At 42.4% G+C, this 24,505-nt stretch overlaps 1 protein-coding gene across 7 annotated transcripts in view; it reads right to left on the bottom strand.

The window, feature by feature from the left end:
• NRXN3 (neurexin 3) overlaps positions 1-24,505 on the bottom strand; it is a 1,690,724-nt gene that overhangs the window by 1,119,788 nt on the left and 546,431 nt on the right. For all 7 annotated transcript variants that reach the window (XM_059914768.1, XM_059914763.1, XM_059914764.1 and 4 more), the window contains 2 exons: positions 17,672-18,110; positions 6,770-7,153 (listed from right to left, as the gene is read on the bottom strand). In XM_059914768.1, coding sequence (XP_059770751.1) covers positions 6,770-7,153; positions 17,672-18,110 — 823 coding nt within the window. The remainder of the gene's footprint in view (positions 1-6,769; positions 7,154-17,671; positions 18,111-24,505) is intronic.

Genomic DNA, 24,505 nt, shown 5'->3' with positions numbered 1-24,505 from the left:
AGAGCCTCAATGGCACTGGAACAAGGGAAAGCAACAAGCATTTTTATATTTGACCCTGGAAGCCAGGGTTTCTTTTGTTCCCACACCAGTGAGTCAGTCTGAGCAGACCCCAGTAGATCCAGAACTGGTTATAAAGTGGTATATCATGTTGGACATATTTTGCTTTCTAATTGTTATCTCATTCTTTCCTATGATATTCCTGGATCATTGCCCTTGGTAGACTGCATTACAATTTGCAGATTATTAGACTGTGAGCTCAAGAATTGAAACTATGTCTTCTACAAATTTGTATCCTCACAACTTAGCTCACCAAGCTTGGTACAGAGAAAAGGTATGGAAATGTGAATGTTGAAGTTAATTCCAAAGAAGTATCATAGCTTCATTTCCTGCAATTTGAGGGACCAAAAGCCACTGAAACTAAAGCTACTTAAGAATGTGTTGAATATTTAAACATTTTAATAATCTCACTTCAATACTCTGAGGAAGGCGCAAAATGAATTTGAGCTTTTCATAACATATGATATGCTACCTAGTTTTCCAAAGAAGAGATCAATGTAGGTTTACCTAGGATTTTTTTAGTGGAGAGGGAGAGAAGTGGACAGATGCAGGATGGGTTTAGATGAGGAGACGACAGGAACTTGCTGAGACAGACTGAATGAGATGGGAGAAGAAAAATCAAGGAAAATGCCAAGGACAATGGTGATGCCATTTACTGAGATGGGAAAAACTAAAAGTAAAAAAAAAAGAAAAGAAAAAAGAAAGTCTAAGGCAGGGAGGAGGCACTGAAGATTTCTATTCTTCAATGTTATGATTAAGATATCTATCAGATATCCAAATGAAGATGTCAAGCAGACAACTGGATATAGAAATCTGGGGTTCCAGAGAGAGTTCGAGGCTACAGAGACTGATTTGGGAATCACTGACATATAGATAACCTTTGACACCATGGCAGTGGATGAGGGCACAAAGGGCAATGTGCAGACCAGGAGGAGACCCAGGACAGAGGACTGGGACCCTTCCTCCAACATTTAATAACCTCGTAGTATGTGTATAGCACAGTGCTGGAGACTGTGGGAAAACAAAAATACCTAATGCACTGTTTTTCCTTCAATAACCTTATAATCCAACCGCTTTCATATATAAGAGGAGGAAAGGCTACTCAATGTAATGGAAAGTACAGTGGATTAGGCGTCAGGATCCATGAATTTTAACCATTCTACAGCTGCTCCAAGTTAAAGTGACATTAACTTCTCAGGGCTTCCAATTCCTCCCTTGCTGGAATAAGGATTAGGTACAGGTAACATCAACTGAATCTGCCAGGCCTGCTATGTCCTGATGCCCTGATTTCCATGTGGCATCCAAATGACGCACTCTAGCCTCCTCTAAAGTCAGTGTCTCACCCTCCCCAGCAGGATGTACTGCTGCCCCAGGAGCACACAGCAGCCATCAGAGGGGCTGGCTGAAAGCGAAGTCCCCGAGCAGCTGCTGCCTGCAAGCCTTTCCTGCTGGAACAGGGTCATTTGAGAGAACTCGTAATATCTGCATTCTTGGTTTTCAGCTGGTGTTTATGTCAGATAAATGGAATCCCGGGGACCAGTGAGAAGAGCAGATTTACCCTCTCTATCACATTTTCTTAGTTCTACAATTTAATATTCTCAAAGGCATCCAATTTCCATGACCCCAGGAAACATTTTTGTTTATCACACACAAGTAGTCCATGTGGCTGGGCATCTATAACAGGACATGGCCTTTTGGATCAGGGTACCCCAAGCTTAGCCATGAAAGAACACTAAGAAAATGGTTCAGTAAGGTTATATATTTACATGTTAGGTGATCCTTCACATCTATTCTAGGTGACTGCCCGCCTGGACAGAGCTGACTGTAGAAGAATAGGCAGATGAACTAAAGTGGGCCAATCAGGTTCTCTTTTTGGAAAATGTAAACCGTGAATGGAAAACTCCAGAACCTGTAGGTCAAGAGAGACACATCATTTCAATCACAGTGGCTTGGGATCCCCAGCGTTGTTCTGCTTCCCTTTTCAAGATGTAGTTCGTCAGATCATCATTTGATCAGTAACTCTCTAGGTAATCATGCAATACGTCTTCTTCCTTTACTCTGTTAGCCATTGTCAATTCTGTAGCTTGCAACCAAGAGAACCTTACCTAGTAAGTATCAGTGTCCCCATTTTACACATAAGGAAACTGAGACTTGGATGAAATAAAAAATTTGTTGTATATTACCTAGCTACTGACAGAACCAACTCAGGAACCAAGGTCCATCTGACTAAAATTCATGCCATTAACCACTCGGCCATCCTGACTCTAAGTGCTATAGTATAGGTTATTTTTGTCATAGGGATGAACCTGTGCTGAGTCCTATTTTATTTCTTGCTAAACAAATGATGGCATACATTCAGGAAAAGCCATCTAGGGAAGGGGATAGAAACTGCAGTGGCCTCAAATTGAAGCTCGATGGTCCACAAATAAATTAAATCCACAGCCTTGCCTATTAACACTTGGTCCCCACTAATTGAACTAAGCAGTCTGGCTACACTGACAAGGAGAAGATGCCTCTGTTGTCCCAAGTCAACTGATCATATCATCTTAGATAAGACAGAATGTTTCCTCTACACAATAGGATTTTTAAAATGGCAGGCAATCTTCCAGCAGAGTAAAGCATTTCAACCAAACAAGGCATGAAGTAGCTAAGCAGACCTTAGCTTTTTAGGTCATGGAGATGTCTCCCACATCAATATGATTAACAAATAACAAACCAGAACAGCTACAGTTGAACAACTGGAATGGGTGGATCTATCTACATCTCCTTAGAACAGTATCAGATCATGGTGAAAAAACAATCTAAATACAACATCAAGCCAACTGTTATATGTCAAAATTTAGAGTTGCTCATCTTCATAGGCAGTAGAAGCACTCTTGTGAGGGTACAAGCGAGAGACATCCATTTTTACTATCAGAGAAAGACACTCATGCAAATCAACCTTAGTCTCATGTACTCATATATTTCCTAGTTCCCTTGCCTTATTCCTTTGTCTTTGGCTGACACCTTTAACCTGGGAGTTGTACCTTAGACAGATGTGCTTGCTCACTTTGCTTGGGTTCTTGGGCTATTTTGATCCAGTGTCTGACCTGAGCCATCCCTGACTCTGCTTTGTCTCTTAATACCAGTTTTCAGCAACCCACTTATGCTTTCTCCATTTTATAGAAACAAGTGCCTCTTTCAAACACTACCATTCCTGTTGTGGGGCTAGTGATACCAAGGGATGGACACTATTATGAAGCCCAAGTATAGGACACAGTTGGGGCTAGATGGGACACACTGCCTTAGGAATTGTCTTAGTCTTATCACATTTGGTACAAATGATCAATTCTAGGCTTAGGGTTAATGCTTCTAGAAAAAAATTAGAGAATGGTAAATTGAGTGAACTTGTTGATGGTGTTATGGTGGGTGGCCCAGCATTCCTTGACAAAGGGGATCACGCTCTTGCATAAAGAATGTTAATGCTCTTCCTTTACCACTCTTCAGAAGTGCCTATAATGCATACTGAGGGTCAGAGGTAGAGAGAGGCCATAGTTTTATTATTAATAGCAGACCAGAAAATCTAAGAAACCTCAGGTCCCCTTTTCCCAACCATCACTCACCCATGTAGGCATGGCCTCTCCCATCTGTCTACCCTGCTATTCCCCTAAAACATCAGGCATGACATCTACCAAGCGTTAGCACAGTTCCCACCTTTCCTTGTCCAGTAGGACTATACACCCCTTGATCAAAACCAGAAGCTGTGTCGGTTTTTGGGTTTCTTTGCATTGCCAGCATCTAATACAGTGCCTGGAACAAATTAGGGTTTCAATAAATGCCTGCTGCATGTATGAAAAATGAACAAAAGTCAAAAGCATCTCCACTGACGAATCAGTTTCAATAAAGAAAAACAGCGTCATAGGGAAACGGTTTTCTTTGCCAGCAAAGTAGAGTCCTATCATTTTTACACTCCACTGATTCATTCTGAACATGGTGTCGGGAACAATACAGGGCCAAAAAACAATTAGTGGGGGAACAAAACAATCAGTTGAACCATCTGGGATTTGAGCGACATGTAGATTAAACGTCTTAAATTTGCCAGGCTCCTTCTCATTTGGCCACAATGGATGATTCTTGGCTGCACTGTACCAGGAATAATTGTCCCTCATATATCCCCAATCAGCTGCCTTTTAATGACTAGTCAGAAGTGACAACGTAAAAGGTGCAGTGACTTTCACTGTACTTGGCAAATCTTGGACCAACTCCCATTGATTTGCCCTTGGAACAGCTGATCTCAGGGACACCTTGCTCAGCTGTCTCCAGTCACTGCTGCTTGTCTTCAGTAACCACAAGGCCCTTGAGTTGGAAAGATACCCAGGAGAAAGAAGTGAGATGTCTGAAGGGACCTTCAGTTCTTAAACTACCTTCCTAGACAGTGGATGATCCACAGTTTCCTGGCTTATACCAAAATGGTCTCATGCATCCCAGAGGTCGAATGACTTTTCTATCTCCCCAAACCAGCAACCAGGATAGTCTACCCTAAAAAGAGATTTGGAAAGAGTTCAGGAGCTTGACAGACTGGCCAGCCAAATGAGACCCACTTCTGTTCTGGATGGCCGCCTCCCCATCTTAGCTCATGTTCTGGGGTGGCTGCTTTGAAAATTCAGTGAATCTGAATTTCACTTCTATGAGCCCCAAAAAAGCTCCTTTTCCTTTACTCCAATATCTTGTGTCCTCCTTTTGGTCCAGCTGTAGGGAAGGTTTGCAGTTCTCTTGAAATATACTTTAACTAGCAATATGGTTGACCTCACAAAAATGACTCCTTGAAAATCCTTGACTGGTTATCCAAGCATGTTCCAGGATCCCTCCTTATCAACAGACTTCTGATACCTGGACAATTCTGGCCACTGGTAGTCTTTAAGGATGAGACCCTGCATGTCCCTCTCCTCAAGAAAGTCTTCACTAAATTTCCATGTCCCCCTAGTGGTCCAGCCCATGCTGCTGCCTTGTATCATTTTATTACTGCTTCTTATATAGATGTGTCCACTCCTCAGCTAAAGAAATGATAAGCTTCTGTAGACAGAAACTATCTCTACTACAGACACAGTATCCTCAAAGCCCTAGAACTATGCCCTCAGCAAAACTTGATAACTATGTAAATTATCCTTTCATACAAAATAGAGACTGACAACTCATGGACAGCCAGCCAGATTCTGTGTGCTTGGCATATAAAACAATTAACCAAGCTGCAATCTGGATGTGGCTTATAGACTAGGATCTCCTTGTCTTGATGTCTCTTTGCTTACCTTTATCTCTGCCCTTTACCCAAACTGTAAATTCAGTGCAAGTGTAAGGTCCTAAAGCGGTAGAGAGAAAGGGGCTTCCCCCAGCATCCTGGCCTGTTGTAAAGGGTCAGCCCCCACTCTTTGTCCCCCAACTCTTCAGCCACCTCTCACACCCTTCCCCCCACCTCACTACACACTCCATTCTGTTATGGACTTTGTTTGGTTCCTCAACTGTGCCATGGTCTCTTTTTATTTTTTTTTAGAGGAGATTTTTTTTTTTAAGATTTTTTTTTCCTTGATGTGGACCATTTTTAAAGTCTTTATTGAATTTGTTACAATATTGCTTCTGTTGCTTATGTTTTGGTTTTTTGGCTGCGAGGCATGTGGGATCTGAGCTCCCCAACCAGGGATCGAACTCACATCCCCTGCATTGGAAGGCGAAGTCTCAACCACTGGACCGCCAGGAAAGTCCCAGTGTGCCATGGTCTCTTACCTCTTGGCACACGTTGCCCTCATGTAAAAGACATCCGGCTTCCTCCCACCTCGTTGCCAAGCTAACTCTTACTTACATTTCAAGTCTCAACCTATATATTTCTTTCAAGCTTTCTATGAACCTCTACAGTATGTTGGGTCCCCTTGCAAAGGCCTCCCAAACTTCTCTGTGCTTTTCCTTTAATGATGTTGATGACAATAATTATGACTGTAACAATCGCTAACATTTACTAAATGCTTTCCATAGTCCAGAAACCTACTGACTCACTTAATCATCATTAATATCCTGTGAGGTAGGTACCTAATTATCTCCATTTTGCAAATGAGGAAATAAAGTCTCAAAGATCTTGAGAAAGTTTGTATCGCTCCATGAGGGCCACATCTCTCACCCAGTCTGGCCCCAGAATTCATGTTCTTAACCAACACATAACACTGCTTCTTATAAAACTCAACATGTCTGTGATTATTTAACAGCTAAGTATTCCACTAGGCAGCAAGCTCCATAGAACAGGGCTGGGGCTGTTTTGTTCAATAGTGTATTTCTAAAGCCTAATCCAAGAGTTAGCATGTAGAAAGCATCAAAAAGCATGAGCTAAATGAACAAATGAAACAGCCAGTTGGTGAGCCCACCCAGAATCCCAAAAGAATTCACCTTCTCAAATAGATGTCTAACACTTAATCAAGAAACTATCATGATCATGGTAATATCTACTCTAAAGTTTCCCTCTCTGCAACCCAACCCTAGCCAAACAAATCCAAGCATCCGGAACTAGAAAGGGTATGATCTGGAAAGCAGTGAACCCAAGAAAATTCTTCTCCAGAAGAAAGCAAGCACAGGGAGGACCAAAGGGAGCGCCTGTAGTAGCAAAGGAAGCACAGGCAGGTCTATCCAGGGACACAGCTGCAGCACGTCACCCCCACTCAGACCCAGTGTGCCACTACGAGGGCCTACTCACCCCTCTCGCAGGTTCGCCCCCAGTAGCCGGTGCCCGTGCAGTCGCAGATGAAGCGGTTCCAGCCATCTTTGCACACGGCGTTGTTCTTGCAGGGGTAGCTGTCACACTGCTTAGCGCTCATCCGTGAGCAGGAGGACTTGACGCCCGCAGCATTCTGCATCTCTGCCAGCTGCCGGATGTTCTTGCTGCGCCCGTCAATGAACAGGTCACGGATGCAGCCCACGTAGCCATAGTTGAGCATGGCGGTCCAGAGCTCAGTGGGGAGGATGAGGCCAGCACGGTTCTCCGGCAGCCCGCCCAGGTACATGTCCCCCTCCAGGTCCAGGATCTCGCTCTCCCCACTAGCGGTGAACGGCGTGCGCCTGCTGTTCACTGATATGGTACCTGGGATGGGAGGACAGAAACAGAGTGAGCTAACAGCCCTCTTGGCATCACAGGTGAGGCTACCAGTTGATGAACCAAACGAAAGGAGCCTAGCAGGTGAGACGGGAGACCACTGTTGCCTGGCCAGGAAGGAACAATGTAAGCAAGGGAACGAAATGCCGCAAAACGGTAAAAAGGACAATGTACGCCATTTGGTTCCAATCCCTGCCAGCTAAGACAGCCAGGCCCAGAGGAGGACCCAGGACAATCTCAGTGGCCTAGCATCTAGTATGATTATCTTTTTTTCTACTTGAAAGTCTTGGCTGAGAGGGTGCACATCATACAGGTTGAGAGCAGCACAGCCCCTGCCTGTGTTTAAATCCCAGCTCCGCCACGTACTAGCTGGATAACCTTGAAGAAGTGACTTCTCTTTCCTGGTCCTCAACTTCCTTACCTGTAAAATGGGAAGAGAACTGTCCCCACCTCACAGGTTGGTGTGATAAGTAAATGAGCTCATATAGGTAAGATGCTTCTTACTCTGTACCTGGGACAGAGGCTGTTAGGTCCTGCCTGAGTCTTCATCACTGGCTCACCATCACCAGAAGGATGGAACCTGCTCTTCTCTCTCTCTCTCCCTGAGCTGATACACTCTGTACTGGCCTTAGCTACCAGCCCTGCCAGGCCATATTTTCGACACACATTGCCTTTGATAAATTTTTCTTTCTTTTTTTTTTTTTTCTCTTGACTACAGATCTAATATTTTTTTTTTAATGTTTTTAACACCTTTACTGGAGTATAATTGCTTTACAATGTTGTGTTAGTTTCTGCTGTACAACAAAGTGAATCAGCTATATGTATACATATATCCCCATGTCCCCTCCCTCTTGCATCTCCCTCCCATCTTCCCTATCCCACCGCTCTAAGTGGTCACAAAGCACAGAGCGGATCTCCCTGTGCTATGCAGCTGCTTCCCACTACCTATCTATTTTACATTTGGTAGTGTATATATGTCCATGCCACTCTCTCACTTTGTCCCAGCTTACCCTTCCCCTCCCTGTGTCCTCAAGTCCATTCTCTACGTCTGCGTCTTTATTCCTGTCCTGCCCCTAGGTTCTTCAGAACCATTTCTTTTTTAGATTCCATATATATGTGTTAGCATAAAGTATTTGTTTTTCTCTTTCTGACTTACTTCACTCTGTATGACAGACTCTAGCTCCATCAACCTCACTACAAATAACTCAATTTTACTACTTTTTATGGCTGAGTAATATTCCATTGTACATATGGGTCACATCTTCTTTACCCATTCATCTGTCAATGGACATTTAGGTTGCTTCCATGTCCTGGCTATTGTAAATAGTGCTGCAATGAACATTGTGGTACATGACTCTTTTTAAATTATGGTTTTCTCAGGGTATATACCCAACAGTGGGATTGCTGGGTCATATGGTAGTTCTATTTTTAGTTTTTAAAGGAACCTCCATAATGTTTTCCATAGTGGCTGTATCAATTTACATTCCCACCAACAGTGCAAGAGGGTTCCCTTTTCTCCACACCCTCTCCAGCATTTATTGTTTGTAGATTTTTTGATGATGGCCATTCTGACTGGTGTGAGGTGATACCTCACTACAGTTTTGATTTGCATTTCTCTAATGATTAGTGATGTTGAGCATCCTTTCATGTGTTTGTTGGCAATCTGTATATCTTCTTTGGAGTAATGTCTATTTAGGTCTTCTGCCCATTTTTGGATTGGGTTGTTTGATTTTTGATATTGAGCTGCATGAGCTGCTTGTAAATTTTGGAGATTAATCCTTTGTCAGTTGCTTCATTTGCAAATATTTTCTCCCATTCTGAGGGCTGTCTTTTCGTCTTGTTTATGGTTTTCTTTGTTGTGCAAAAGCTTTTAAGTTTCATTGGGTCCCATTCGTTTATTTTTGTTTTAATTTGCATTTCTCCAGAAGGTGGGTCAAAAAGGATCTTGCTGTGATTTATGTCATAGAGTGTTCTGCCTATGTTTTCCTCTAAGAGTTTTATAGTGTCTGGCCTTACATTTAGGTCTCCAATCCATTCTGAGTTTATTTTTGTATATGGTGTTAGGGAGTGTTCTAATTTCATTCTTTTACATGTAGCTGTGCAGTTTTCTCAGCACCACTTATTGAAGAGGTTGTCTTTTCTCCACTGTATATTCTTGCCACCTTTAACAAAGATAAGGTGACCACAGGTGCGTGGGTTTAACTCTGGGCTTTCTATCCTGTTCCATTGATCTGTATTTCTATTTTTGTGCCACTACTGAACTTTCTTGATTACTATAGCTTTGTAGTTTAGTCTGAAGTCAGGGAGTCTGATTCCTCCAGCTCCGTTTTTCTTTCTCAAGATTGCTTTGGCTATTCGGGGTCTTTTGTGTTTCCATACACATTGTGAAATTTTTTGTTATAGTTCTGTGAAAAATGCCATTGGTAGTCTGATAGGGATTGCATTGAATCTGGAGATTGCTTTGGGTAGTATAGTCATTTTCACAATGTTGATTATTCCAATCTAAGAACATGGTATATCTCTCCATCTGTTTGTATTGTCTTTAATTTCTTTCACAGTGTCTTATAGTCTTCTGAGTACAGGTCTTTTGTCTCCTTAGGTAGGTTTATTCCTAGGTATTTTATTCTTTTTGTTGCAATGGTAAATGGGAGTGTTTCCTTAATTTCTCTTTCAGATTTTTCATCATTAGTGTATAGGAATGCAAGAAATTTCTGTGCATTAATTTTGTATCCTGCTACTTTACCAAATTCATTGATTACCTCTAGTAGTTTTCTGGTGGCATCTTTAGGATTCTCTATGTATATAGTATCATGTCATCTGCAAACAGTGACAGTTTTACTTCTTCTTTTCCCATTTGGATTCCTTTTATTTCTGTTTCTTCTCTGATTGCTGTAGCTAAAACTTCCAAAAATATGTTGAATAATAGTGGTGAGAGTGGGTAACCTTGTCTTGTTCCTGATCTTAGAGGAAATGGTTTCAGTTTTTTACCATTGAGAATGATGTTGGCTGTGGGTCTGTCATATATGGCCTTTATTGTGTTGAGGTAGGTTCCCTCTATGCCTACGTTCTGGAGAGTTTTTATCTAAATGGCTGTTGAATTTTGTCGAAAGATTTTTCTCCATCTATTGAGATGATCATATGGTTTTTATCCTTCAGTTTGTTAATGAGATTGATTTGTGTATATTGAAGAATCCTTGCATTCCTGGGATAAACCCCACTTGATCATGGTGTATCACCCTTTTAATGTGCTGTTGGATTCTGTCTGCTAGTATTTTGTTAAGGATTTTTGCATCTATGTTCATCAGTGATATTGGCCTGTAGTTTTCTTTCTTTGTGACATCTCTGGCTGGTTTTGGTGTCAGGGTGATGGTGGCTTCATAGAATGAGCTTGGGAGTGTTCCTCCCTCTGCTATATTTTGGAAGAGTCTGAGAAGGATGGGTGTTACCTCTTCTCTAAATGTTTGATAGAATTTGCCTGTGAAGCCATCTGGTCCTGGGTTTTTGTTTGTTGGAAGATTTTTAATCACAGTTTCAATTTCACTGCTTGTGATTGGTCTGTTTATATATTCTATTTCTTCCTGGTTCAGTCTCAGAAGGCTGTGCTTTTCTAAGAATTTGTCCATTTCTTCCAGGTTGTCCATTTTTTTGGCATCTATTTGCTTGTAGTAATCTCTCATGATGCTTTGTATTTCTGCAGTGTCAGTTGTTACTTCTCCTTTTTCATTTCTAATTCTGTTGAGTCTTCTCCCTTTTTTTCCTGATGAGTCTGGTTAATGGTTTATCAATTTTGTTTATCTTCTCAAAGAACTAGCTTTTAGTTTTATTGATCTTTGCTATTGTTTTCTTCATTTCTTTTTCATTTATTTCTGATCTGATCTTTTTGATTTCTTTCCTTCTGCTAACTTTGGGGGTTTTTTGTTCTTCTTTCTCTAATTGCTTTAGGTGTAAGGTTAGGTTGTTTATTTGAGATGTTTCTTGTTTCTTGAGGTAGGATTGTATTGCTATAAACTTCCCTCTTAGAACTGCTTTTTCTGCATCCCATAGGTTTTGGGTTGCCATGTTTTCATTGTCATTTGTTTCTATATATTTTTTGATTTCCTCTTTGATTTCTTTAGTGATCTCTTGGTTATTTAGTAGCATATTGTTTAGCCTCCATGTGTTTGTATTTTTTTACAGTTTTCTTTTTCCTGTAATTGATATCTAGTCTCATAGCGTTGTGCTCAGAAAAGATACTTGATATGATTTCTATTTTCTTAAATTTACCAAGGCTTGATTTCTGACCCAAGATATGATCTATCCTGGAGAATGTTCCATGAGCATTTGAGAAGAAAATGTATTCTTTTGTTTTTGGAAGGACTGTCCTATGAATATCAATTAAGTCCATCCTGTTTAATGTGTACTTTAAAGCTTGTGTTTCCCTATTTATTTTCATTTTGGATGATCTGTCCATTGGTGAAAGTGGGGTGTTAAATCCCCCACTATTATTGTGTTACTGTCGACTTCCCCTTTTATGGCTGTTAGCATTTGCCTTGTGTATTGAGGTGCTCCTATGTTGGGTGCATAAATATTTACAATTGTTATATCTTCTTCTCGAATTGATCCCTTGATCATTATGTAGCGTCCTTCTTTGTCTCATGTAATAGTCTTTATTTTAAAGTCTATTTTGTCTGATATGAGAATTGCTACTCCAGCTTTCTTTTGATTTCCATTTGCATGGAATATCTTTTTCCATCCCCTCACTTTCAGTCTGTATGTGTCCCTAGGTCTGAAGTGGATCTCTTGTAGACAGCATATATATGGGTCTTGTCTTTGTATCCATTCAGTCAGCCTGTGTCTTTTGGTGGGAGCATTTAATCCATTTACATTTAAGGTAATTATCGATATGTATGTTCCTGTTAGCATTTTCTTAATTGTTTTGGGTTTGCTATTGTAGGTCTTTTCCTTCTCTCATGTTCCTGCCTAGAGAAGTTCCTTTAGCATTTGTTGTAAAGCTGGTTTGGTGGTGCTGAATTCTCTTAGCTTTTGCTTGTCTGTAAAGGTTTTCATTTCTCTGTCAAGTCTGAATGAGATCCTTGCTGGGTAGAGTAATCTTGGTTGTAGGTTTTTCCCTTTCATTACTTTAAATATGTCTCACCACTCCCTTCCCTTCCGGCTTGCAGATTTTCTTCTGAAAGATCAGCTGTTAACCTTATGGGGATTCCCTTGTATGTTATTTGTTGTTTTTCCCTTGGTGCTATTAATATTTTTTGTTTGTATTTAATTTTTGATAGTGTGATTAATATGTGTCTTGGCGTGTTTCTCCTTGGATTTATCCTGTATGGGACTCTCTGCGCTTCCTGGACTTGATTGACTATTTCCTTTCCCATGTTAGGGAAGTTTTCAACTATAATCTCTTCAAATATTTTCTCAGACCCTTTCTTTCTCTCTTCTTCTTCTGGGACCCCTACAATTCAAGTGTTGGTGCGTTTAATGTTGTCCCAGAGGTCTCTAAGACTGTCCTCAATTCTTTTCATTCTTTTTTCTTTATTCTGCTGTGGCAGTTCTTTCCACTATTTTACCTTCCAGGTCACTTATCCATTCTTCTGCCTCAATTATTCTGCTACTGATTCCTTCTAGAGATTTTTAAGTTTCATTTATTGTGTTGTTCATCACTGTTTATTTGCTCTTTAGTTCTAGGTCCTTGTTAAACATTTCTTGTATTTTCTCCATTCTATTTCCAAGATTTTGGATCATCTTTACTATCATTACTCTGAATTCTTTTTCAGGTAGACTTCCTATTTCTTCTTCATTTGTTTGGTCTGGTGGGTTTTTACCTTGCTCCTTCATCTGCTGCATATTTCTCTGTTTTCTCATTATGTTTAACTTACTGTGTTTGGGGTCTCCTTTTCACAGGCTGCAGGTTCGTAGTTCCCATTGTTTTTGGTGTCTGCCCCCAGTGGGGGAGGTTGGTTCAGTGGCTTGTGTAGGCTTCTTGGGGGAGGGGACTGGTGCCTGTGTTCTGGGGGGTGGGGCTGGAACTTGTCTTTCTGGTGGACAGGGCCACATCTGGTGGTGTGTTTTGGGGTGCCTGTGAACTTAGTATGACTTTAGGCAACCTCTCTGCTAATGGGTGGGGTTGTGTTCCTGTCTTGCTAGTTGTTTAGCATGGGGCGTCCAGCACTGGAGCTTGCTGGCCATTGGGTCGAGCTGGGTCTTAGTGTTGAGACGGAGATCTGTGGGAGAGCTCTCGCCAGCTGATATTATGTGGAGCCCAGAGGTCTCTGGTGGACCAATGTCCTGAACTCGCCCTCCCACCTCAGCCTTACACCAGGCTGGAGCACCAAGACCCTGTCAGGTACAAGGCTCAGAAGAAAAGGGAGAAGAAAAGAAAGAAAAAATAATAATAAATTTTTAAAAATTATTAAAATAAAAACGTAATAATAAAAACAAAAGGAAAAAAAAGGAAAGAAAAAAAGAAGAGAGCAACCAAACCAATAAACAAAGCCACCAATGATAACAAGCGCTAAAAACTATACTAAGATAAACATAAAAATCAGTAACAAATCAGTCACAGACAGCAAACCCCAGGTCTACAGTTGCTCCCAAATTCCACCTCCTCAATTTTGGGATGATTCGTTGTCTATTCAGATATTCCACAGATGCAGGGTACATCAAGTTGATTGTGGAGATTTAATCCGCTGCTCCTGAGGCTGCACAGAGAAATTTTCCTTTCTCTTCTTTGTTTGCACAGCTCCTGGGGTTCAGCTTTGGTTGTGGCCCCACCTCTGCATGTAGATTGCCCTCAGGCATCTGTTCCTGCCCAGACAGGAGGGGGTTAAAGCAGAGGCTGATTAGGGGGCTATGGCTCACTCAGGCCCGGGGGAGGGAGGGGTACGGTTGTTATACTTGGAATGTGGGGCGAGCCTGCAGTGGCAGAGGCCAGCGTGACATTGCAACAGCCTGAGGCGCGCCGTGTGTTCTCCCGGGGTAGTTGTCCCTGGATCACAGGGCCCTGGCAATGGCGTGTTGTACAGGCTCCTGGGGGGGGTGTGGATAGTGACCTGTGCTTGCACACAGGCTCCTTGATGGCTACAGCAGCAGCGTTAGTGTTTCATGCCTGTCTCTGGTGTCTGCACTGATAGCCACGGCTCACACCCATCTCTGGAGCTTGTTTAGGTGGTGCTCTGCCTTCTTTTCGGAAGTCTGAGGTCTTCTACCAGCATTCAGTAGGTGTTCTGTAGGAGTTGTTCCACATGTAGATGTATTTCTGATGTATTTGTGGGGAGGAAGGTGATCTCCACGTCTTACTCCTCCGTCATCTTCGAAACATGTTTCTTTATGTACTCATGTAACAAACGTGTATTGAACACCTGTTCTGTCTCTAGTATAGTTCTAGACACATACATGAACTCGATAGGTGTGCCTCCTCTCGTGGAGCTGATGTTCCACAGCAGAGGAACAGAAAATAAACAAATCACCCAATAAACAAAAATTGGAAAATGACGAGTGGGAGGAAGAGAGTAAAATGGGTGCTACAGCAGCCCACAGGTTCAACTTTAAACTGTACGGTCGATAAAGGCTTCTCTAAGCAGGTGAGAGGTAAGCTAAAACCAGGATGTTGAGAAGGATCCAACCATGCCAAGTCCCAGGGGGAGAATATGCCCGGCACAGGGAATGGCACCTACAAAGGCCCTGGGACAGGCAGAAGTGTGGTTAGGGTACAGGAGGCCAGAGGAAGTCAACAAGAGATGAGATCAGAGCTAGACCAGGCACATGAAATCACAGAAGATATAACCCTGGAGCCTGACCTGGGAACTTGGGAACAGGGATTCTAGTCTTTCTGACCCTGTACCAGTCACTGAACCCCTCGATTTCCTCCACAGCTCAGTTTCCTAAACTGTTAACTCAGAGTGATATCTAAACTTTATGCCAGAAATTTTAGAAATTTAGTATTCACTTATGTGAGTCTCAATTCCCTCAGCTATGACAGGGGACAGTCGGAAGGGCCTAGAAGATCAAATGAGATCAAGAAAGTGACGTACACTCCAAATCACAAAGTCAACCCAGGGGTAGAAGAGTAGAAAGAGCATGCGGGGTCGCTGGAGGGTTCAGCTGGGCGTGCTTCCCCCTACTCTTCCCTGGAAGTTTTCTCCTGGAGAAATCTGCTTTGCCTTTTTGCTTTTCAATCTTTCAAAAACCTACGTAACAATAAAAATGTCCCAGCCACCATTTTTAGTACTTTCTATGCTTTTCTGGACTCAATCCTCAAAACAATCCTGTGAGGTAGGCATTCGTATTTCCTCTATTTCACAAATGAGGAAGTTGAGGCTTGGGTACTTTTCTTCTCTCTTGCAGTTTTGCTTTCTTTACCCACCACACGTCCACAGAGTTAATCTGATCACCAACTAACAGGGAGGAGCATCTATTGCCAAGTAAGAACGGTACCCGAACTGATTTAAATAGTGGACCCTTAAAATACATCCTGAGGAAAATTCATCGTCTGAGTGTGGGACCACAACTGTTTTGAGAATCAGTCCCTCAGCTGGGGAATGAAGATGAAAGTTTCCTGAGATCACCTCTCAGTCATATTCTTCAGGATGAGCAGGGAAGGAGGTACCACAATTAGATACACTTGCGTTTTTATAACTAGTCATTTTCATTCAGGTCTGCAAGAACATACCAGAAAATATCCTCATGAAGAAATGAAATTTAGTATATCATATTAAAATTTTGTTATGCTGCTTTTACATGACAACTATTTGTTTACTCAGTAAATTTTTATAGGCTTTGATCAAATTTATCAGTATTTCAAAGTATTAGCCAATGCCATAGCACCCAGTATAAAATTTAAGGCTTCTGTAATCCAAACTTATTTGTCAAAAAATGGGTCTACTGATGGTTCTAACAAAACAAAATAACTGCCCTACTTGAAAAAGCAATTAGTGTTGAGAATATCAGAAACAGACATGTGGCGGTTTTACATGTTCTAGCCTGCCTGTGACACAGATAGGTGACATTTAAGCTGTGCCAAGGTCTAGGTTAGTCAATCATGAAACCCATCAACCATGTCCAAACTCCAGAGACCCAATATGCATAGTCTTAAGAACCAACAGGAGTGTGTCCCTTATAATTCTGAGACAGTTTCTAGCTCTCTGCCCCTGCTGACATTTTTTAATGGATAAACTTCAAAAGATTTGGCCTCAGAAATTATTTTTTGTGTATTTTTCTCTTAAAAAAGAACAAAATGTTCATTCTTGCCCAACAAGCACATTTAATTTGAAGCCTCTTGGTTCTGATCAAATTTCAGGCAATTGATAAAGCATCCTGCTGGGCAATAAACCATCCAGGTCTGCAATCTGCCACCTGTCTGCCCTCTGCACAGAACCCAACCAGCTCCTTACCTAAGGGCAACATTGCTCATCTCCGCCATCCCTCTAGCTCTGGAATTATGCAGAAAAGCCATCCCCGCAAGCTCAGCCATTAGTGGCTACAGCCTTTTAGGGGAACCTATTGCTTTCTATTGTTGGCCAAACGCAAAAATGTCTAAAAGGAAGACATTTTTGTGTTTACCAGGAGAGTAAATCCTTAAAAATATGGAAAATATAGCCAAGACCATTATTGAGTACGATACTACCTAAATGGAGAATCAGGAAATAAGTGTGAAATTCGAATGCTCTAATTACTACTCTGGGTGAAATGCCCTTTCTGATGGCACAGAATGTGACCTTCATTGCCACATGTCCACAGAAAGTGAGGCAGACTGTTCAGGCATTCAAAAGCCTCAGACTCTCTATTTGTGTTTCCTTCCACCCCGCCCCCCTTTGTTACTATTCCAGAGTGGCTATGTACGGCCTGGGGCTAGCTTGTTTGGTCTGCGGCTGCAGAAACAAACAAAGCCATTTAAACCCAATGTAAAAGGTTACGAAGAGGCAGGGAGAGTTAGTAAGGTCTGAGCGAAGAGTGAAATATAGGCTTTCACACCAAAGGAAGGCTTTAAATTGAACATGACTTTAGGAAAAATCAATTTGCCTTTTCCTTTCTTGTCATAATTTTTCCCTGCAATATGACTCTTGCCAATTATTGAAGGGTGTATCACTGCATAAACTCTTGCACAGTGCAGCTTATCCTACAGAGTAATCACATAATGCAGCATCTGTGATGTCACAATTGGTTTCCATGGTGATGGAAAAAGGAGAATAAAGAGGGAAAAAAACCATCACACAAGTGACATGACAGTCACTTTGGTAGCAATGGAAATGATTCTTGTAAAACCATCCTTAGCCCCAGGGTCTCGGAGCTATCACTGAGACCATCGTGCAGTGAGTGACAGGGGCGATGAGGAGGAGAATGCCAGCCATAGATGAGACAGGTGTCTGGTTCAGAAACATAATCTTACATAATCATATAACAAGCATTAAGGAGAACAGCAAAAGAATCAACAAGCAAACAAGTCAAAAACTAAAATAAAAAATATACGGAAGCAGAAGCTTTCCCCTAGTCTCAGTCACACACCCTGCTTCTTCCTACCTGATCTGCCATCTCGCTGAATGTCCACATGGTACCATTCCCCATCGTTGGCTTTCTTCTGAGTGGCTTTCACTTTAATGGTGCCTGAGCCCATGTCAAGCAGTAGGTACAGGTTGCCATCGAGGAGTTCCACGGCAAAGAAGTCCACCTTGGTGTTCTTCTGGCTCCGAGCATCCTTCCTCTCTTGGGGCTTGCCGTGAGTGAAGAGGATCAGGCCGTTGGGCTCAGTGGTGCGAAAGTCAAAGGAGATAGAGCCCATGCGTTTGGTGTTCCATTTGGGCAAGCTGATGTAAGCCTCCGGGGTCTCAAAGTTGATGGGGTCCAATGTGGCCACATTCTCACACTTGAATACAACCTCACCGTAGATTTTCATCTTGGTGTCCCCAATTCTGGCCAAGCGAGACAGCTCCAGACGGATGTCATTATTCTTATAAACAACCTGTCAAAAGCCAAAGAAGTGCCACATGAATCAATCTTGCAAACAGTAACCATCCATCGCTCACTGGGCACCCAGGAAAAAGGCCCAAAACGAAGCTTCAGGACACAACAGTCTGAAACAATGAGAAACACGAGACACGGCACTTGAAAAAGCATCTGCACAGACCTCTGACGTGCCCACAAGCCCTGAATAAGCCCCTATATTTCCATTATATTCCTTTTGTCTGTTTCCTTCTCGCCAATTTTTTGCATTGTCACAAAGTTAAACAATATAAGCTTGCAAGTAGAAACCAAAAGAGACTGAGTTGCACAGACACAAATACTTACCTACAGAGATATTTACTGAAATGTCCTCAGTAAAGGACCAGAAACAACCTAAATGACCAGCAGTAACAGACTGGCACATCTTTAAAATGGAACATTATGCAGCCCTAATAAACAAGGTAGTACTCCCAGTTTTGACATAGATACTCTGAGTAACATTAAGTGAAATTAGTAAGGAACAGGACAGCGTGCATTATGCTATCATTGTGCAAAGAGTGTGTGTGTTGGGAAGTGTGTGTTACATGTATATATGCTTGTAAATGCATAAAACATTTTTGGCAGGAAACACAAGAAACTATAAAATTGTCACTGGGGAGAGGATTTGTGGGATTAATATTCAGGAGTGGAGGGAGACTTACTTTTCACTCTACCCTGTTGTATTGTTTTTCTTTTTAAAGAAGATGATTGAGTGTTAAGCGTTGGTGGAGAAGGAAATCTATATTTTTTTGCACAATTGCACATGTCCTCTATATACACACAGTGAGAGAATGAAACACCCTAAAAAATTTTTAAAAACCTATTATGACTTTCTAAACCCGGTATAATCCATATAAAAGCAGGGATTAATCTTGTTCCCCAAGATCAGAATTTCAAAAAGGTTTTGCTGTTATTAGAACTGAATTTTGATGCAGTACCCTTGGATAGGTCTTGGTCCTCTGATCTCTATGCAATGTCACATCCATACTATAATAATAAACAAGCAAAAACAGAAGGCAAAGGGGCTAGCATTTGAGTATTGGTTATGCAAACCACGTTGCTAGGTCCTTCACATTGTCTTATTCAAATTCTAGATGAGGACCCCCATTTAGGTTCAAATCCCACATCCACTACTTCTAAGCCGCGTGAACTTCAAAGTTATTTAACTTACTTGGGTCTGCTTCCTCCTCTGAAAATGTGAATATAGTACTAGACTATTTCTTAAGGATGAAATGAGTTAATACATGTAAAGCACTTTGAAATGGCACATGGTATGGGCATAAAAATCTCAGCTATTTGGGGGTCGCTGTCATGGCTGTTAACTCATTTTATCCCTTCCACAGAGAAGCCTGTCTTATCCTCTCCATTTTCAACAAAGCAACAAGACTTAAGTGCTAAAGTCTTACATTCCATCTCAGTGATGAAAAGTTAATTGGATGAGTCATTCCAGTATATACCATTTAATCCCTAACATCCAGCTGTAGAACTGCTTCCCTTCTCTCCAACACCAGGAGAGAAGCAAGCAGAGATATTTGCCTTTTAAATATCTAACTAACAACAAAGAATTGAAAATGTCTCACCTACTAGATGACCTTCACCATGGGTGTAACCATAGTCAACAACACTGAAAATAATAACAATGCTAATATTTACTGAGCACCTACTACCAGGCACTGTGCTAAGGATCTGAAGCCTAGCATCCCATTAGATCCTGACAACACCCATTTGAGATACCTACCGTCATTCCCCCATTTTACAGATGCAGAAACAGACATGGAGAGTAGTTAAGGAACCAGCCCATGGTCACACGGCCAGTAAGTGGCAGAGCAGGACTTGAACCCAGAGAGTTAGGCTCCGGAGTCCATGTGCTTTACCACTTGTGGACACTCAGAACAACAGTAGTTACTACCAGCACCCATGAAGCTCATCTTTAATAATATATAGAAAATCATGCGGGCTTCCCTGGTGGCACAATGGTTGAGAGTCTGCCTGCCAATGCAGGGGACAAAGGTTCAAGCCCTGGTCCGGGAGGATCCCGCATGCTGCGGAGCAACTAAGCCCATGCCACAGCCTGCGCTCTGGAGCCCGCAAGCCACAGCTACTGAGCCCACGCGCTACAACCACAGAGGCCTGCGTGCCTAGAGCCCACGCTCCGCAACAAGAGAAGCCACAGCAATGAGAAACGCCTGTACCGCAGCAAGGGGTGGCTCCCGCTCGCCGCAACTAGAGAAAGCCCGCGCACGGCAACGAAGATCCAACGCAGCCAAAGGTAAATAAATAAAAATAAATAAATTAAAAAAAAAAAAAAAGAAAAGAAAATCATGCATATTCATCTTCCCAATTCAAAAGCTAAATTTCTCATCTTAGCTCTACTGGACTGACCATATGCAAAGGGGAAAAACTGCAAGATCCTTAGGCAAACACTCAAGTGACTAAACGAGAAAACAAACGATAAAAGTTTAATGACGCAGCTTCTCCTTTCTAACTCCCACTCCCCAACATGTGAGATCTCTCTGTCATAACCAAACTTCAACTTTCTCTGAATCTGGGTTAAATGCCTACGACCAGAGCTCTTGTAAAGGTTAATTATTAATGTAGAACAATAGCTCATCCCAAAGGGACAGACTAAGGCTTGGCTTCATTGAACTATAAGTGAAGAAAGAGCTCAAACATCCCTACAGGAGGCAGAAGGATAAAAAGAAAAAAGGCTAAAAGGATGCAGTGTCCTATGAGGAGGAACTCTTCTGTGAAATGGGTATATGACCAAGACTGGGACACACAGTGAATAACTAGAATGCAGATTTCTGGAGAGACAGACAAGAGAATCCGGGCCAGAAACTGCCAGACAAAGACTTCTCTCAGAAGCTATTTGAAAATGAGCTCTCTATCTACTCCATGGTCCTGAAATTACTTGTCTGTTTATACGCAGTTTCCACACCTTTCCCACTGATGGTTGAGTAACCTCTTTGAGTCCCATTTTATTTATTTCCAAAGTCAGGAGACTCAATACCTATTCTAGAAACTGCTCCCTTCCTCACCCCCAAGGCAGTTATCAAGATTAAATGGGATATTATACATGGTAGAACACAGAAAATCCTCAATGGTACACAAACCTAGGAACAAGCAAGAGTATACCTTGGTTTCCAGCAGTATTGGGGTACTGCTGGAAACGGACAGGGGCCTGGACTGATGCTCTTCTGAGGACCTCCTACCAATAAGAAAGGGACAGGGGGGCAGGGGTCTTGTAGCCCAGTGATACTCAGTTGAGAAATTCCATGGCTGGCATCTTCACCTTCCCCCCTACCCCCCTGCCCAGTGCAAGACCACGGCATGGCCATGAAGAAGCGTAGTAGTACTTTGGGCAGAGCGTCGTGGCAAGAAACCCTGCTGGACCGCCTTACAAGGCAAATTAGTATCTGGTATAGTATTTTCTATAAATTCAGACTTTCATCTAAATGAACGTCCCCCACCCCCGCCCCCGATGACTGAACTAGGAAGAGATGTGGCAGCAAGTGACAGAAAGCAGCCTTGGCTGACAATGGCCCCAACAAGGAGCAAGTAAAGACAGAGTGGTAACAGCTCCCCACGGGAGATGGCACACAACCTGGGAGGCACAGAGGCAGAGTCACAGAGAGTGACAAGCAGGTCTGACCACCCCAACCTTGGGCTTGTAAAGCTGTTGTTTGGACTTGCAGCTCATGCTTAGAAGGCCAGACAGTTAAACAGCTGGGGACAGAGTCTCAGGGTTAGGACAGACCCTCTCGGAACAATTCTTGTATGTCTCCCTAATCTTTGATACAGAGGCACACAGGAACAATACCAGGAGTAAGGCAAGCCATGACAACACGAACAATACAATGAAAATAGCTACCACCTATTGAGAGCCTACTGTGTGCCAGACACTTAATAAAATTTCGAATGTATATCATCCAAATTAAGGAAGTGAAATAGGTAGCATTAGCATCATTTTGCAGAAAAGAAACTCAGAGGTGATAGGTACTTGCCCAAGATCATATAGCCCCTTGAGGGCATAACCAGGGCTTGAACCCAGATCTCTCTGACTGCATGGGGGCAAGGCCATCCTCCAGAAGTGGCAATTTCTAAGCTCTCCGGTAGCACATGCCTACCCACAAAGCAGAAACCTCTTAAGTCAGGCATATAAAACACACCCAGCTCCATGCAGAGGTGCTAAGCCCTTCATACCTGGTCTCTCCTCTCTATCGGATCCCTACTCCTCCCCACTCCAAGGCAACTTGGAGGCCTCTGTGTGAACTCAGTATTAGAACTTCTACATACTTGCTCACCTTGTAGGTTTCCCTGCCTACAGTGCCTTCTTCTGGTCTCCAGCCTCTAATGGTGCCCCTTCACCAGGATCTACATCCAAACCTATTCCAGGCCCTCTCTGATGACTCTGGTTGCTACTGATGCCCACCATTTGATAAACTCAGAATTCTTACATTGCCTGCCTATGATGAAGCTGTCTGCCTTACTGGCCAAACCACTAAGCCTGATTGGAAAAGGAGAGGCTGTTCTAATCTACAAGATGTGCTCTTTCATGTTAAACTCTTCCATGGTGCTCGAGGCATATGGCAGGTCCATGAGAGTGAATCTAAGGGGTAGAGACAGTCCCAGTTCACAGTATTTTTCTCCCTCTTCCATCTTATCCCAGGACACGCTGTTCTCAGATTTCTGAGAACGTTATGTCCACAAATTCTGCTGTAAATGCCACATTCCTATGCACTTCAGCAAGGGACCCAGAAGGAATGGGGGAGTGTGTGTGCCCCGCAGTGTCCAGATGGCCTCTTGGTACTGTTTCTCCTGTCCAGGAAGAGAAGGTTTACCACCTGGCCTTTCCTTTCTCTTGTTTTTAAAGCACCTTTAAACCTCTATGTGTCTACACAAAGGGCAATTTCAATAAAAACCACCAGATCGGCTTATGGGACCATGATTTATAGGCCTGTGACTTGATGTCTGAGCACCTGATCCAGGTCAGTGGAGGATATCTGAAGTCAGGACACTGGGGGACATTCTCTGGAGTATCTAGGCCAGACGAAACAGAACGGTGGCAAAAAGTCAGTGTCAGGGGGCCTTGATGTGGAACAGTGTTGACAACAAATCCCAATAAAGCCTGTCAACTTTACACCTATGTGTGGAGCAGTTTACATACAACAAGCAAAAGACATAGATTTGTTCCCCACACCAACTTAATCCTTCGACAATAGATAATAACAAAATGAGCTTATTCTCTTCAGCTTACAGGATGGTGCAGCTTCTAGATAAACTGGGGGGGGGGGTGGCTAATCTTCTTATCAAGTGACATTCCTACTCAGGGTAAATAAATAAGAAGCCCTGTGAAAGAATCTTGCTTCTGGGGTTGTCACAGAATCACACATCCTACTTTCTCTCCACCACTTCCCCTCCGTCCTTCAGGCAACTGATGACTCTGGTCAGCTGTGATTTTCTTTCCTATGAATTATCTGCTCCACTCATTTGTCACTCAAAACACTCAACCTTGTTATCTTTGAATAAGCACAGGTCTTATCTTTTAAGCAAACCTCAAACACCTTACTAGCAAAAAATACACATTACAGCTTTTAAAATCTGAAACAGCACCTGGTTGTACAGGTGCTTAATAAATGCTCGTATCTTCATTAAATTAGATGTTGGGCTCAAGTGGCATCACGGGTAGTGGTTAAGATCACGGACTTCACAGCCGCCCTAAGTGGGGTCTGAGTCCTGTTCCACCCTTTGGACAACAGTTAAGGTGCCGCAGCCTCAGGTTCTTCACCTGTAGACTATAGGTAACGTCTCACTTCACAGGGTTTTAAGAAATAAATGAGATAATATGATCATATATAAAAGTACTTTAGCAGTTTCTGGCACTTCATAAGCATTCAATAAATGGTAGTTATCACTATTAATTTTGTTAGTCTCTTTGAGAAGTCATAACTAGATCACCAGACAGGATAGCCTGGCATGGAGTCATTAGAATGGAAAGATTGCCTCGGAGGCTAAGTTCTAAGCCAGCTGTCAGCTCAAGAGACTAGTGACAGACTCTGGATTTAACAAATTCTGAAGTTAAAATAAGAATTAAAAATTATATAATTGCCTAATGTGGCATTTATAATATGTGAAAATGCCTAATGGTAGCTATTCCGTCTCTCACACACACAGCGTGCACTTGCACAGATTTAGGATTCATTAGCATTAACATCATTATCTATCACAGTGTTCCACTGACCAAATTCCAACCGTGAAGTTCAAGCACAAATGGGGCAGCAGATGGTCCTCCTAGCTTCCAAAGTCAGAAGAAGCTAATATTTGGCACGGCTGGGGCCACACCTACATCTCTGGTCTTTCTAACAGGGATCAGTA

This window comes from Balaenoptera ricei, chromosome 2, assembly GCF_028023285.1.
Source record: "Balaenoptera ricei isolate mBalRic1 chromosome 2, mBalRic1.hap2, whole genome shotgun sequence".
NCBI classification, from domain to species: domain Eukaryota; kingdom Metazoa; phylum Chordata; class Mammalia; order Artiodactyla; family Balaenopteridae; genus Balaenoptera; species Balaenoptera ricei.
This window is presented reverse-complemented; position numbering and strand designations above follow the sequence as displayed.